At 37.8% G+C, this 15,896-nt stretch overlaps 2 protein-coding genes and 1 pseudogene across 2 annotated transcripts; all 3 read right to left on the reverse strand.

Moving 5' to 3' along the window:
• Nucleotides 1-858: 858 nt before the first annotated feature.
• Nucleotides 859-3,194, reverse strand: LOC122989181 (duodenase-1-like). Its single transcript, XM_044361886.1, has 5 exons — nt 3,124-3,194; nt 2,894-3,041; nt 2,631-2,763; nt 2,185-2,451; nt 859-2,079 (listed from the first exon to the last, which is right to left on the reverse strand). Exons 1-5 carry the CDS (start codon nt 3,182-3,184, stop codon nt 1,918-1,920), a joined length of 771 nt encoding a protein of 256 aa, XP_044217821.1. The 5' UTR covers nt 3,185-3,194; the 3' UTR covers nt 859-1,917.
• Nucleotides 3,195-4,283: 1,089 nt separating this feature from the next.
• LOC122989108 lies at nt 4,284-5,432 on the reverse strand (annotated as a pseudogene).
• A 2,620-nt stretch (nt 5,433-8,052) lies between these two features.
• LOC122989109 (duodenase-1-like) lies at nt 8,053-9,107 on the reverse strand. The gene is made up of 4 exons (XM_044361789.1): nt 9,091-9,107; nt 8,844-8,979; nt 8,323-8,580; nt 8,053-8,217 (listed from the first exon to the last, which is right to left on the reverse strand). The coding sequence occupies exons 1-4, from the start codon at nt 9,105-9,107 to the stop codon at nt 8,053-8,055; spliced, it is 576 nt and encodes a 191-aa protein (XP_044217724.1).
• Between the last annotated feature and the right edge of the window lie 6,789 nt (nt 9,108-15,896).

Here is a 15,896-nt window from a genome sequence, read left to right on the forward strand (position 1 = left end):
CGATTTCCTTTCTTCCTCTTAGGTCTTTCAGCAGTCTTCTCTGTCTTTTTTTTTGCTCCCTATGTGGGTTGTTCTTGCAGGATCTCGCATACTGAAGAAGCCTGCATATTTGTTTGATTGTGATCTTTGCTTCACAACCTTTCTTTCTTGTGTCCTGTATGTGAAATCTCTGTTTACCATTTGTTACTGTTGTTTGCCCAGATGGTGGTGCATAACCGTGGTTTATTGCCATTTGCCATTTATTTTCTAGTCCTTTTGGACCTTCTGGTCTCCCAGTTTGTGGTTACAACTCCATCACATCAAGTGAGCTTTAGTTGCATTGAAGAACACAGATGCAACATCAAGTCTCTTTGATGTGGAAATAATGCCCCCCCAAGTATTTAGCATCAATGTTCTCACTGTAACAGTTATGAAACTAATGCTCTGGTTAAATTCCTATCCCTAATTCACTATTTATTTACACCTGACAGTCTTAATGTTAAAATCAATCAGAAATTCAAATTGTCTTTAAGTTAGGTGTCATAATTATCAATACACATGGTGAAATCTGCCAGATATTGGATAAGCATTCCTATGTTATATTATGTTTTGACCTGTCAGTAGACCCTGCATAATAAATCATAAATCTACTGAGTCCTATGACATACGACACCATTCTTTAACCCTGACCTAATTTAACCAAAGAAAATCAAAACGTTATTTACAACCAGAAATTATATTCTACATTAAATTTACCATGAGAACTGTTGTGAATGTCTTGTTGTGTATTCTAATTAAGACGTTACCGGAGGAAACAAAACACAATATTTGAAAAGAAGTTTTATTTTGCATTTCAGTTAAAGAACAAACACTGACAAAGCAATGCAGATATGACCATACCTCTCCAATACAATAAAAGTATGCTGAAGTAAAAGTTTGTGCAAGATCACTACAAATTGAACAATTCTTTTCCTTAATCCGGCAAAGGAATTTTTATATAATGTATAGCCATTGGTTGCATCTGAGTAGGTACAGTTAAAATTCCTGTTGAAAGACACAACACTAAATGCTATCCCATTGCACACCAGAGGACCACTTTCAGACCCTTGTTTGTGGCTACTACCCTACTACTGCTGAATTTAATTTAAGTGAAGTGAAGACTAAAGTGAAGCCAAAAGACACAACATCAATGTTCTTTGGTGTGGGTTTACTTCAACCCACAAGCACTTCTGTGAATTCTGTGACAAACTAGACAAACCACAAACACCACAGTTTCCAGCTTCAAGTTTGTCTAAAACATTCCCACAGTCTCAATTATGAAACTAATGCTCTATACTCTGAGCATCATTACCATCTGTTAATGTTTTAATTGACCTGATTCCAACATATGTGTAAGTGAAGTGTAGAAAATGTATCTTATTGGTTGGAGACACTGTAGACTTCATGCAAGTATAGCAATCTGTACATCAACAAATATATCACACATACACCAACTGAAATCATTTCTTGACATTTTGCACATCTGTCTAAACCAAGATAATAGACTTCTACTGCGAATGAAACTGAGGCTTATTTATTATTGGTATTATTTTTGTAATAGGATATTGCAAATATGGTCAGAGTATTCTGTTCATCAACTACAGATCAGCCACAGAAAATATAGAAGGAATTTATATATTGTTGAATTCAGATATTGTATATTCTACATCAAACATACCCTGAAACATTTCATGAATATTTTTTGGAATTAATCTTTTCACTGAAATACCATCCGTGTCTTGTCTTGTCTTGTAACAACAGAAAACAAAATACAGCATTTGAAATTTGAAACTTAGTTGAATTTTGCATTTCAGATAAAGAGCAGACACTGACAGAGTGACTTAAACACAGCAATACCTGCACAAAACAAATGTGCTGATGCACATTGTTGCAGTACATTTAACACTTCTTTTTCTTGAGAATTTTTTTGATCCAGTGAAGGTTTTTTGATATGTCTGTATAGACGTTGGGTACATTTGGGTAGTCACAGTTTCGTTTCATGTTAAAGGATACAACACCCACTGCCATCCCACTACACACCAGAGGGCCACCAGAATCACCCTGTGAGGAAGAAGTATCATTATTTGTTTGGTCATTATTTGATTAAAGATGTTTGTACCATTTTAAAACTAGAAACCATTTTCCATAAAATGGCATAAAACTTACCTGACAGATTCCTTTGTCTGTGTCATATCCACCCGCACAAATAACATGTTCAGGAAGCTTAAAATTAATTTGATCCCATTCCGTCTTGCAGACATTCAGGTTAATGATAGGCACATCCACGAAATGCAGCACATCAACACGTCCAAGTTCTTTTCCCATGCGACCCCATCCAGCTACACGACACTTTGCTTTATCTTTTATTTTCATCTCAGTCTTTGGAAGCTGAATTGGTTGTACTCTCTTGTCCAGTCGAGCTTTCCTAGACAGCTGGAGACACACAAAATCAGAAAATAAAAATCATAAAGACAAATTTTATAGCACATTATAAAATTAGTCTTTGCTAGTTTTTAATTTTCACATAAGTATGCTATAAAATATGTATTCATACAATTTTACGGTAAAAATGCATGATTTTGCCTGAGACAGTTAATTAAATTTCTACTTACTTTGAGGAGCATGATGTCATTTCCAGATCGGACATTCTGGTAAGATGGATGTTTGCATCTCGTTACATTGTATCTCATCATGTCATTAACCTTCTTGAGATTGTGGGTGCCAAGAACAACACTTGTAGGATTCCTAAATGAGTGATCATTGAAACATTGTCAGTAGCTTTTTCTTACATTGTGCCAAAAAACAAACAAAATATCTAAAACTAAAATTTTGATTTGATTTTTAATTACATGATTTAAGGATTTCTTGAACTCACGAGTCATTGCAGTGCGCTGCAGTGACTACAAAATCCTCACTGATAAGGAATCCTCCACATACATGACCTCTGTTGTTCTGTACAGAGGCCATATACAGCATTAAGTTGTCCGGGACCTTTTTCCCATTTATGATTTCACTCTCCAGCGCTGAAAAGACAACAAGAAACAAAGGATGAGTTAATATCCCATTTGTACTCTGGAGAATAACAATTAGATTCAGCCATCTTACTGTTTCGTCCAAGACATGCCAGGAGAAGAAAAAGCAGAAATGTATGCAGACCATGCATCATACTGGCAGGAAAAACAACCTTTGGTGTTTGGAGTGTCAAGTAGACCCTTTTTATAAAGCAGTTTCCTTAGTAAGCGACCCTGTGGTTTGCGTTTATTTCACCTTCACATATTTAGTCGCATCCCCTTTGCAACAGTGCAATTTTAATTGACTTGTAGCGATGAGTGCATGAGTCATGATCATGCAGTATTGCCATTGTTACAGTTAACATAGTGCTTGTGGTTCTGCTGCCTCAACAGTAAGAAACACTTACATTATGTGATCAGTATGATGATGAGCTTAACTCACATTAATCTATTTATTCATTCACCATTTTTCCTTTTCTGCATCTACGACACGTTCAGTCTCTCTGTTTGGGCATTTTAAGACCTTCTTCTCTTACTGTTAGGATACTACTTAGCCACATTGAAATGAACGTTAGTTAGATGAATCTAAGTGCTTTTGTTATTTCTTTTTAGCTGTGACCTTTGGGCTGTTGTGGGCTTTTGTCACTGTGATGTTGCACCAAAGCCTTTGAAAACTAGATGCGTAATAGAAACCACAGTTTCAAGTTTCAGGTTTAGGTATTCTCACTGACACAATTATGAGCCCCATATTACAGTTAAAGACACTTAATCATTGGCTGACAGCCTGAAAGGAGCATCGTGACTCATCTGACCTTGTTTTACTTGACCACAATGGAACATGTCTGTAAGTGACGTGCATTTTAAAGTAATACATGGGGTATGAATATGTGAAGAGGAAGCCCCACTCAGTGAAATGTACTTTTGAATTGGACATTTCTATGTAGAGTAATAATTCCCTCATAGCAAGAAAATGAAGGTGTCATAGCTTTGAAGCATGCAGAGAGGAGCAAATAGATCCACAAAAGCTTTTCCAGTAGTTTAGAAATTGCAACAATCCAGCATCAATAGGCTGAATTACTCGGTATCAGCAGTATAGCATAATGTTAGCATAATGATGATAGCATAATGTTATTGCAAAGTACACACACCACACACACCACAGCTTGCTTCCTCAAAGGGCTTGGTTATGTGATGTGATTGCATGAGGAAATTGCACAAATGTTCCACAGACTTTTACAAAGCAATGCAGATAGTTCAGGGCAGTGCACTTGGTCTGGTAGTTTTGGGTATTGTTGGTGATATTTTGTACTTCGACCTTAAGCAAACCACAAAATGCATGAAATTGTCTGTAAAGACGTTGGGTACATCTGGGTAGTCACAGTTCCCACCGTTGTTGAAAGACACAACACCAACTGCCATCCCATTGCACACCAGAGGACCACCAGAATCACCCTGTTGGGAAGAAGTATCATAATTTGTTTGCTCATCATTTAATTAAAGATGTTTGTACCGTTTTAAGACTAGAAACCAGTTGCCATTTTCTTTTAGAGGACAGAAAACATACCTGGCAGAATCCTTTGTCTGTGCCATATCCACCTGCACAGATAATATTGTGAGGAAACTTGACACCGGGAAGCCATTTGTCCTTACAGACTTTCAGTTTAATGATCGACACATTCACCTCTCTCAGCTCATGAACAATTTGACCACCAGTCCTTGTGAAACCCCATCCTGCTACACTGCACATTTTGATTCCTTTTTAGGTTCATATGATGACTTGGAAGCTTTATGGGCTTAATTGGTTTTTTGCCCAGGTGAGCTTTCCTAGACAGCTGCACACACATGAAATAAGAAAGTGAAGGAGAAACACTGACAGCATTTTATTTTATAACATTGCATTTTCCTCCATCAGACTTCAAGTTATCAAATAATTATAATATATAACTGTGTAATATTACATACAGTATATCCCATGGAAATAACACTTTATTTTATTTATTGAACCTCATGGATTTTTACATATGTTGAATGTAAAGAATTTGACTGTAAATGTGCATGATATTACCTGAGACTATTTGGTTGAGTGAATACTTACTTTGAGGAGCATGATGTCATTCCCAGATAGGATATCCACATAATCTGCATGCTTGTATTTTGTTACATTGTATCTCATTGTGTCATTAACAACCTTCCTGAGATTGTTGGTGCCGAGAACAACACTCATAGGATGCCTGCATGAATAATGATTGAGAGATTGGCAGAATAGTCAGTTTTCTTTAAATTATATTTAATCAAAGATTGCTTGAAGAGTAAAGGTCACTCACGGGCTATTGTACTCTTACCATTTTGTCTGAGACATGTCAGAACATGGAAAAGCAGAAACTTGTGCAGACCATGCATCATGTCGGCAGGAAACTCAACCTGTCATCTGGAGGGTTTCAAGAAGACTTTTTTTATATAGCAATTTGCTGTGTGGGCAGTTCTATGGTTTTCATATTTATACTTCACCTTTACTTCTTTAGCCACATCCTCCCTCTGTCAGTGCAACTTGAACTGTCCTGTATCGCTGAGTAGAGATTCAGTACTGCCATTGTTACAGGCAATAGCAACTGCTTGGGAGTTTAGCACAATCAGTTACATTAATCCATTCTCCCTCTACTATTATAATCTGTCTAGCATATTCACATATGCTCTAGCCTCACAGGGTACCTTAGGGTGCATAACATTCCTGTTACGTTTAGTTTTCTGAAAGCTTGAATTTGACATGTAAGAAGTAGCCTTCATCAGAGCCAGAGTCGGACTAAAGAGTTTTATAGTTTCTGACTTTCACAAGAAACTACTAGTATCTTAATTTTGTGAATAGCACGTAGCCACATCAAATGATCTTTAGTTGGTTAAGCTTTATACGCGACAATCACAACAATGTTCTTTGCTGTTGATCTACATGAAAGCCACAGTTTTCAGTTGTAGGTGTGAGTATCAATGTTCTCGGTTATGAAACCAGTCTGATAGAGGTTTAATGAATGTTTCCTGTGATAAAGAACCTTTGCGTTTGTGTCCTTGTTTCACAAGGAATATCATTTTATGCATTTATGCAAACATACCCATCTGCCCAAAAACACATATTGTACTTTACATGCACCTAAGCTCACAGATACACAAACCCTGGCAGTTGTGTCAGTACTGTGTGGCACACAAAAGCACACACATGCACTTTTGCCTCATAGTGTGTCTTAAACAATATATAAAGTCCCTTCCTGTTATGTATTATTAGGTTTTTTATCTTAAACACAAACTTTGTTCACTGGAAAACTCGACTTTTGTTGAAATGAAACCATAAGCACTTGTTGGATTTGTGTTGGACTCAGTGCAGCCTTTCAGGCGCAGGCTCTGATGTCAGAATCTGTGCATCTCATGTAGTGATAGAAAAATCAGAAAAGAAAGCAGGGTCTGTATGGATTGAGGCTTTCCAGTGCTTTCTGTCTCCTTCTAGTCTGTGTCACCAGATTCATCAAAAAATGCTGCAGTGCCTCCATCACGTAAAAAAATAACTACAGTGTACTTCCTTAAACTTACTCTGATAGGTTTTATGAATGTTTTCCTTGATAAAGAATCTTTGCATTTATGTCTACTCAGGAAAGATGTCACAATTTGAATTGAGATTTTATTTTGCATTTAGGTTAAGGAGCAAAAACTGACTAAGTGAGTTAGAAAAAGCAATACATCCACAATACAATCAAATTTAATACATCCACAAACATAATTTGTAATTATTATACAATTTAGTTAGGAAAATTGCATAAATGTTCCACAGACTTTTACAAAGCGAGGCAGATAGTTCAGGGCAGTGTGCTTGGTCTGGTAGTTTTGGGTTTTGTTGGTGATATTTTGTACTTCGACCTTAAGCAAACCACAAAATGCATGAAATTAAGTTTTACAGGACAAATTGTTTTTGTAGCTTCTTTTTTGTCTCATTTTGAAGCCAGGAAGTTAGGCTGACAGTAACCACACAGTAACGGTCTTTCTCTCAGTGACAAATATAGCAGATTACATATCACACAAGCACATTTGTACAACCTATTTTTTGCACTTTATTTACTGACATATTGCTTGTGTCATAGTCTTTAAAAAAAGTCAAACAAAATAGTGATCCAGTCTTTGTCATGCATTTCATACAGACTTATCTTGCACAAATCTATTCTCCTTTCTGCACTTTTCATTCAATTTACCTTTCCTTTTCATTTTGCATTTTATTCTCTTGATTCAGTTCATGTTGGACCCTTTTGGTTTACCTTCTCTCACAGGTTTGTGGATACTTCATAACCACATCAGATGATCTTTAGTTGGTTAAGCTGTTTACACGATAAACACAGATACAACAATGTTCTTTGGTGTGGATCTACGTGACACAACCGACAAAAACACTGTGTGAAAAATAAACCACAGGAACCACAGTTTCCAGCTGCAGATGTGAGCATCGATGTTCTCACAGTCAACGTGATGAAGCTGAAAATGATGTATTTAGATTTAAACTGTTGATCATTACTTCACAGCTAGCAGTCTAAAGGAGCATTGTTATATGAGTTTTAATTCAGAATTTCAGGAAATCTTAAAGTGTCATAAAAATATATCTTTTTGAATTTTGATTCTGTTAGTTTTATGCAAACATTCTGTATAAAAACACTTGTCAGATTTGTGTTGGACTCAGTTTTAGGCGCAGGCTGTGAGGTCTGAATCTGTGAACTTCATGCAGCAATGGAAAAGTCAGAACAGAAAGCGAGAAAGAGATTCATTAGAAAAAGCTGCAGTGTGTTCATCCTGTTCAAAAAAACTTATACTGATAGGTTTTGTGAATGTTTTCTTGGATAAAGAACCTTTGCAGTTGTGTCTACTAATGAAAGAAGTCACAATTTGAATTGAGATTTTATTTTGCATTTAGATCAAAAAGCAAAATTGACAAAGTGAGTTAGCAGCCACAATACAATCAAATTTAATACATCCACAATTCAAAACATTGTTACATTCAAGAATTGTTTTTCTTGAGAAACACATTGATCCAGGGAATAAATTTTGATATGTCTGTATAGATGTTTGGTACATCTGGGTATTTACAGTTATGGTTATAGTTGAAAGAAACAACACCAACTGCAAACTTTCTTTTCCACACCAGAGGGCCACCAGAATCACCCTGCAAAGAGGAAATATATTAATATGTATATTCATTTGAAGATGTTTGTACCATTTTTAAACCAGAAGCCAGTTGAGATTTTGTATGAACACACAGAAAACATACCTGACAAAATCCTTTCTTTGTCCCATATCCACCTGCACAGATGACCTCAGCAGGAAGCTTATGCCACATCTTCCGACACACTTCCTGTTTAATGATAGGAACATCCACCACTTGCAGCTCATCAACAATTTGACCACCAGTCCTTGTGAAACCCCATCCTGCTACACTGCACTTTTTGATTCCTTTTAGGTTCATATGATGACTTGGAAGCTTTATGGGCTTAATTGGTTTTTTGCCCAGGTGAGCTTTCCTAGACAGCTGCACACACATGAAATAAGAAAGTGAAGGAGAAACACTGACAGCATTTTATTTTATAACATTGCATTTTCCTCCATCAGACTTCAAGTTATCAAATAATTATAATAAACAACTGTGTAATATTACATACAGTATATCCCATGGAAATAACACTTTATTTTATTTATTGAACCTCATGGATTTTTACATATGTTGAATGTAAAGAATTTGACTGTAAATGTGCATGATATTACCTGAGACTATTTGGTTGAGTGAATACTTACTTTGAGGAGCATGATGTCATTCCCAGATAGGATATCCACATAATCTGCATGCTTGTATTTTGTTACATTGTATCTCATTGTGTCATTAACAACCTTCCTGAGATTGTTGGTGCCAAGAACAACACTCATAGGATGCCTGCATGAATAATGATTGAGAGATTGACAGAATAGTCAGTTTTCTTTAAATTATATTTAATCAAAGATTGCTTGAAGAGTAAAGGTCACTCACGGGCTATTGTACTCTTACCATTTTGTCTGAGACATGTCAGAACATGGAAAAGCAGAAACTTGTGCAGACCATGCATCATGTCGGCAGGAAACTCAACCTGTCATCTGGGGGGTTTCAAGAAGACTTTTTTTATATAGCAATTTGCTGTGTGGGCAGTTCTATGGTTTTCATATTTATACTTCACCTTTACTTCTTTAGCCACATCCTCCCTCTGTCAGTGCAACTTGAACTGTCCTGTATCGCTGAGTAGAGATTCAGTACTGCCATTGTTACAGGCAATAGCAACTGCTTGGGAGTTTAGCACAATCAGTTACATTAATCCATTCTCCCTCTACTATTATAATCTGTCTAGCATATTCACATATGCTCTAGCCTCACAGGGTACCTTAGGGTGCATAACATTCCTGTTACGTTTAGTTTTCTGAAAGCTTGAATTTGTCATGTAAGAAGTAGCCTTCATCAGAGCCAGAGTTGGACTAAAGAGTTTTATAGTTTCTGACTTTCACAAGAAACTACTAGTATCTTAATTTTGTGAATAGCACGTAGCCACATCAAATGATCTTTAGTTGGTTAAGCTTTATACGCGACAATCACAACAATGTTCTTTGCTGTTGATCTACATGAAAGCCACAGTTTTCAGTTGTAGGTGTGAGTATCAATGTTCTCGGTTATGAAACCAGTCTGATAGAGGTTTAATGAATGTTTCCTGTGATAAAGAACCTTTGCATTTGTGTCTACCAATGTAAGATGTCACAATTTGAATTGAGGTTTTATATTTTTCGTTTAGTTTAAGGAGCAAACATTTTTTATTTTCTGTAGAAAAATGAAGGAAACAAACTTGAAGGAAACAAACTTTATTCACTGGAAAACTTGACTTTTGTTGAAATGTCGTGGTAGATTAATTGGATTCATCAGCCACATTTATTCAGTGTCTGCTGCAACATACAATTCTGACTACATTATGTATTTTTAGTATGAAATTTCCTCTGTGTTTCCCTGGACAGTGTTTCTGCTGAGTGCTGAGCTGGCAGGATAGTAATGTAAAGAGGGAATTTTGCACCAAAACACTAATTTTGGAAGATGCCCTTCACTTGACCTGATTAAATCATACTGCTGAAGCCTCATAAAAGTTTTGGCAACATTTGAATACCACCTAATAGCTCAGCTCCTTTGTTACTTTGGCTAGTACCTCATGATATCCAGCAGAGTGGGACAGAGTTCAACACAAGTGTTTTAATGTTGCTCTGATTTTTGACCATTAGAGGGTGCAGCTTGTCCATAAATGCAAATCTAATGTAAAGTCAGGAATTGAGCTGTAATGAATATTCCTAACAGCAGTTGTCTGTCTTCTGCAGTACGCTACATTAAAACCTTCAATTTAAGCAAAACAATAAGTGTGTCGTCCTGCTAATACAAGGGGATATGTCTTACAGTTTGTGATGTTGAGGTTAAACCTTTAATAACAGGAAAAAGATGAATACTGTACGTGAATATGCTACTATAGCATAAAGTATGAGCTAAGGGTGCTCAGAAGTTACCTATATAAATACACACATGGGGTTGTTACACACAAGATTTTTTTTAACGCACTTTCACCATCACGTGTTTCGGTAGTGGAGTATTATTGTGTTGTGATCCATGAATGACCTTCATATAATGTACTAAAGTGTTGAGCCAGGAGAGATTTGTTATTGGCCCTTTTGGCCAGCAGAGCAAACTCAAAGCTTGTCTAGACTCAACAGTCTCACTTTAATGCTTTTGGTCTATGTGTCACTGTTACTGTTTCACAATCTGTCTACATATACATTAATGGTACAGAGTAAAATAAACATTATGTAGGGGTTGTTTTTTATTTCATAGTTGCCATGATTTGAGTGGAGTTTGTTCCACTACAAACTCAGTTGGAGTGGATGAAGCATCCATTTAGTTCTCTTCTCTACTACGACATGATGACAGACTTTGACTGGGGAAACTGACACATGCTCGTCATGCTTGATGATGCTGATGCTTGTATGCTGATACAACCCACAGGTTTTAATCCAATAAAAACCTTCTCACCTGCTTTATTTCAAACCTCCTTACAGGAGAAAGAAAACAGATTTTGACATTGTACATGAAAAAAAAAGCTTTTTAGGAAGAACATCCACCTGTTAATCTTTGTACTGAAAGAAACTGCAGTGCTGAAGAAATTTCACCATGCATGCAGTGACAAAACACAGAGTGTCTGGCTTCACTGGCATGAAGAATTACTTCACACACAGCAGGGCTTGAGGGGCAGGGTGGATAGGCTTTGCTCAAACTTTGCATGAAGCGGCACTGACTTTGGTCTTTTCCAGTCACTAACAGCCAAAGACAACCTCATGATGTTGACTGGGATGTTGGCCAACATGTGGCTGGGCTGTCTCAGCCAGCCAAACTATATAGAAAGAGATGGTCTGTACCCCTTTAGGCTGCCACCACCTTTTCAGTGATCTGCTTCTTATGGTCTTAGATATTTTATAGTCTTTATTCTTTGATTGCTTTTATACATTTTGATTATATTTCTATATTTTGACAGTCCATTCCCAGGAGTGGTGCAACCTTTGTACTCTCATGCAACCTACCAAGTCCGACACAACATTGGTAACAGTGGTGTAGTGTGGCTAGCTAGCCTGATTGATATTTGTTATAGTATGTCTCTACAGGGCATACCCAAGTCTGCTCTCCATCCTGTAATGTCTTACAACCCTTAGGGTTAGGGTTAGGGTTAACCACACTTGCAAGAGTTCGTGCCTTTGGCCCATCCAATATAGCATTTACCTTCACATATATGTATTTTCCACATTAGAACCACAGGAATCAACTTGAAAATCAGTGAAGTCGTCCTTTAAAGACCCTTTACACTGTGCGATTTTGGGCTGTCTGAGATGGAAGTTTAAAATCAGAAGAGAAAAATCTTGGGTCTTTGGATTGATTGTCTTAGACAAAATTTGGGCAGTATCAGAAATTTAAGACCAAATTCTCACAATGTGACTGCTGCTACATCCCATGTCTAAAAACAAACCAATCAGAATATGACAGGAAATGACAGAATACCAGTCGGTGTGACATTTTGTAAGTGCTGTTTTTTAAAATAAATTTTAGGGGGAATACAGACTCATTCTTCTTAATACGCCCATGGCCCACAAAAAAAACAAAACGATGGAGGTGAAACAAAAAATAAGTTCTGTGCCTTTGCTGCATTTCCAAAACATACAGTATGTGTGGTGCAGATGGATGATTTTCTATTTACATTGTAGCAATTCACCATACGTTCAGTGTACAATCTGACATGATGTCATGTAGTCTGACATAAATTGTAACCAAGATTTTATCATAAGCATCTCGTACAGTGTGACATGCAAACTTACATGCAATGCACTTTTACTCTTGGCATGAAAACAAACAAGCATATTTCTATTTCTGTTCCTTTAAATAACCTTCTTTTAGACTGAATTTCATTTTGGAACCAGAATCTGAAAAAAGATTTACTATATGTCAGCACACATCCACACATTATAAATATGACATCATCTGTTCTGTGTCCCTCCCTTTAAAATTTAAACCCAGTGGGTAATTCTTATTTTCTTCCTCAGTGCATCTTGCTGACGTAATAGTATTTCCTGTTTATCCACCCATATTAGATCACAGTTGTTTGCTTCCCTTCTTCTTCTCTCATCCATTCACATTCACACAATCATCTTTCCATCCATCTCTTCACCTTGTCCCCCAGTGTCTGGCACGACTGCAGGCATCCAGAGAATGCCTGACATGGGGTTTGGCTGGTCGGCACCACATACCTGCGGCGTGGCATGGCAGGGCTTTAGGGGAAATGTGGCGCATGTGCCACTCAGCAGCTCTGTCTAATGTCCAGTAAGTGCCTTCAGACATGAACACTAATCCACTCAGTGATGAGAAGGCCTCAGTATGATGGCTCTGCAGCAGGCTGCCAAGACTGTCCAAGCACACTCTCGGGTTCAGACAGAGCACAACGAGGACAAACTCTGTGCTTCAAAGGGAATCATTGCAGCTTTAATGAAATTGTGTTTTTTTCTTTGCAGGTATTTGACTGTGATGAATCAATTTGTTCATGTTTTCCCTCTTCTTTATGAAAGGTTTATTTTCAAAAGGAAACACAAGACAGTTAACCCTGTCTCTTCTTTTTCTTTGTGTGCATGTGCTGTGTGGGTTCACACACACACACACATATGAAATAGTGGACATGTGAAAAGACAGCATGCGAAAAAGAGAGCTTTGGAGCTGTTGGAAAGAAGAGCAAGGATAATAGTTTTTCCTTGCATCCTTGCATAAGCTAGACTAAATATGTTAGAGACCTATCTCTTCCTTGCACAGGCACAGATCAAAGTCATACCAGTATTCTCATTTTACAACCTTCTCATTCAGTCAGCAAACAAGAGCATGCTCGAAATCACAATGTTCCCTTAACCTTTTTACCCAAATGTCCCCGTTAAATTCCTCCTAAAATGGCTTTAAATTTATAAAAATAATTTTACACTTTTCAGTTGTTTTAGCAACTGTGCCATTATATCAGATGTAGAGATCTGGATATTTTGTGCATCACTATATGCACGTCTTCCTTTTATTATACAGCATAACATATTTGGTATCTCTGCAAACTTTGTAATCCTCACTCAAATTTAAAATTTAAAAGTTTTAAAAGTTTTCACAAAGCTACATTTTATAATGTACATTTTAATGATGGATCCACCTGTGTATCCGGGTAGAAGAAGATTTGAAACTCAAAATCCAAATTTGAAAGTATACACGCACATAAAGAGAAAATTGAAATACCTATATGGTAACATGATGCACAGTTTCTGTATTCTCATAAATTTGATAATAAACATAGTGTATACCTAATAAGCATACACACACATGCTCACATGCTCACAAACTCACATGCACACTCATCCGTTGTCCACTCTTTAGTCCATCTATTCAGCATTATAACTTGGGCTGTTTTTGTAACAAAACAAGGCCTAATCCTAAATTCAGGGAGTTGTGAATGTGCCTCAACAAATGGCAGACAAATGAGAAGGATTAGCGAGGGCCTGTGAAAGAGTGAAAGGTTTGCCATTGATCTACGGTGGTCCTGTTCTCTTTCAGGGCCACTCGGTTTGAAAACCCCACTGAGTAAGAGCATACAGGGCCACTCCAGAGCCCCCTAGGCCACCGAGAGACACACAACAGCCACAATTAGTCTCAGGAGCTGTAATGGCAATTCAATAAGCGCTTTAAAATTGTGCCTTAGTCCGTCTGCCACCCCACAACCCCTCCCATCCCTCCCATTTTCGTCTACATACATAAGATTGGTATTATGAGTGGTGAGGGGCTCTTTTTTTTCTTTCCCACCCACCACAGTTCTTTTCAATCACTGTGAGAGAAAATGACCACACAGGGTTTCAAAGGTTCCAGAGGCTATGGTTTGTTGTCGCTGAAACAGCATGACTTGTGCCCCTGTAGATTTTGGCTAAGGCCCTCAAAATGGGCTTCTATTATTACTTTTTTTGTCACTCAGCTGCAAATTAATTTTGAAGAATTCAAAGTAACCTTCTCTATAAACACCATTTTTATTGGGTTGTGCATGACGCATTCATTCTAGTTTTCATGGACGTGTGGATGTGGAGAAATGTACTGTACTTGAATTTTTTAAGATTGCAGATGTTTCCATCAAATTCAGATTGCGCCTTTGCCAAAACATAAAGACATGACCCGCTGTACAACCTACCAGGTGCTACCTATCCGGACACTCATCACACCCAACATCACTGTCCTCCGCTCACAGCGATTTGATCAAACACAGTTCAAACACCTGTGTTTCTGACATCAACACATCATTGCAGAAGAGGAGTTGAGGATGTCTTCTGGATGGCTGTCATTTCCATTCTCCAGTGCTCTCTTTGGGACATTCCACGTTGATTTTGCACAGTGTTTAGGTTTTTCCTTTTGCTTCATGATCAAAGGCCAAAGCTTTTGATCAGGACTTCCAAAGGATCCCTCTTGTTTTGCTGGCGAGCGCACTGACAGGACAGTGGTGGAGCAATGATAATTACAGCTCCCATTTGGTGTCCCTGGAACTGGCACCAACAGCCAGTCGCACCCTCAGGCCAAGAAGAAGGGAGAGATTCTTGGACAGTTAAAAGAGGAGAGGAGAGGTAGAGGAGAAGAGATGGAGGACACTGACAAAGAGGCGAGTCAATCGAGAGAACAGGCAGAAAATGGGATTACTTTGGTGTGCATGTTTTAGTGTGTCTGTGCCAGCTGAGGATTGGATCATACGATCATATGTTCAGAGACACCTGTAAAACTGGAACTTACTTCATCTTACACTATTATACAGTATTTCCTTTACAACAAGAGAGCAAAAATAGCTGAAATTTATATCATATTAATTCTGTTTGCTCTACAAAAATACTTATAAAACTTTAATGACTATATTTTACAGTTCAAATAAAACCAGAACAAAAGAGTACAAGAAGTCTTTGCTTTTCAAAATGTAACACCCCCTCAAGGGTGCACAGCTGAATACAAATACATTTGCATGGCAACAGTAAGGCCAGACCCCCCATACTGATATTTGTGTGCCGCACCCAGACCTTTGGAGTTGAACTACAGTGTGACTTCACGCCATTCTGACCAGACATGTACCCCGTCACAGTAATCTCACATTATGACAGGCTGAAAGGTTGGCCTTTATTCACCCCAAACAGCCACTATTCATCCTCGACTCTCCTTTCTGTTCCCTGAAAAGACTGAGTGGCCTCCTGTGCCACTGGAGGGCTTGT

This window comes from Thunnus albacares, chromosome 9 (genome assembly GCF_914725855.1).
Source record: "Thunnus albacares chromosome 9, fThuAlb1.1, whole genome shotgun sequence".
Lineage (NCBI taxonomy): Eukaryota > Metazoa > Chordata > Actinopteri > Scombriformes > Scombridae > Thunnus > Thunnus albacares.

What these genes read in the sequence shown, in the direction of transcription:
- LOC122989181 (XM_044361886.1), bottom strand. Translation starts at nt 3,184, where the DNA reads ATGATGCATGGTCTGCATACATTTCTGCTTTTTCTTCTCCTGGCATGT. An exon ending in GGCATGTCTTGGACGAAACA is followed by an intron (nt 3,042 to 3,123) that starts GTAAGATGGCTG and finishes TTGTCTTTTCAG; the next exon opens with CGCTGGAGAGTGAAATCATA. An exon ending in GCAGCGCACTGCAATGACTC is followed by an intron (nt 2,764 to 2,893) that starts GTGAGTTCAAGA and finishes TCACTCATTTAG; the next exon opens with GAATCCTACAAGTGTTGTTC.
- LOC122989109 (XM_044361789.1), bottom strand. An exon ending in ATGACATCATGCTCCTCAAA is followed by an intron (nt 8,581 to 8,843) that starts GTAAGTATTCAC and finishes ATGTGTGTGCAG; the next exon opens with CTGTCTAGGAAAGCTCACCT. An exon ending in CAAAGAAAGGATTTTGTCAG is followed by an intron (nt 8,218 to 8,322) that starts GTATGTTTTCTG and finishes TCCTCTTTGCAG; the next exon opens with GGTGATTCTGGTGGCCCTCT.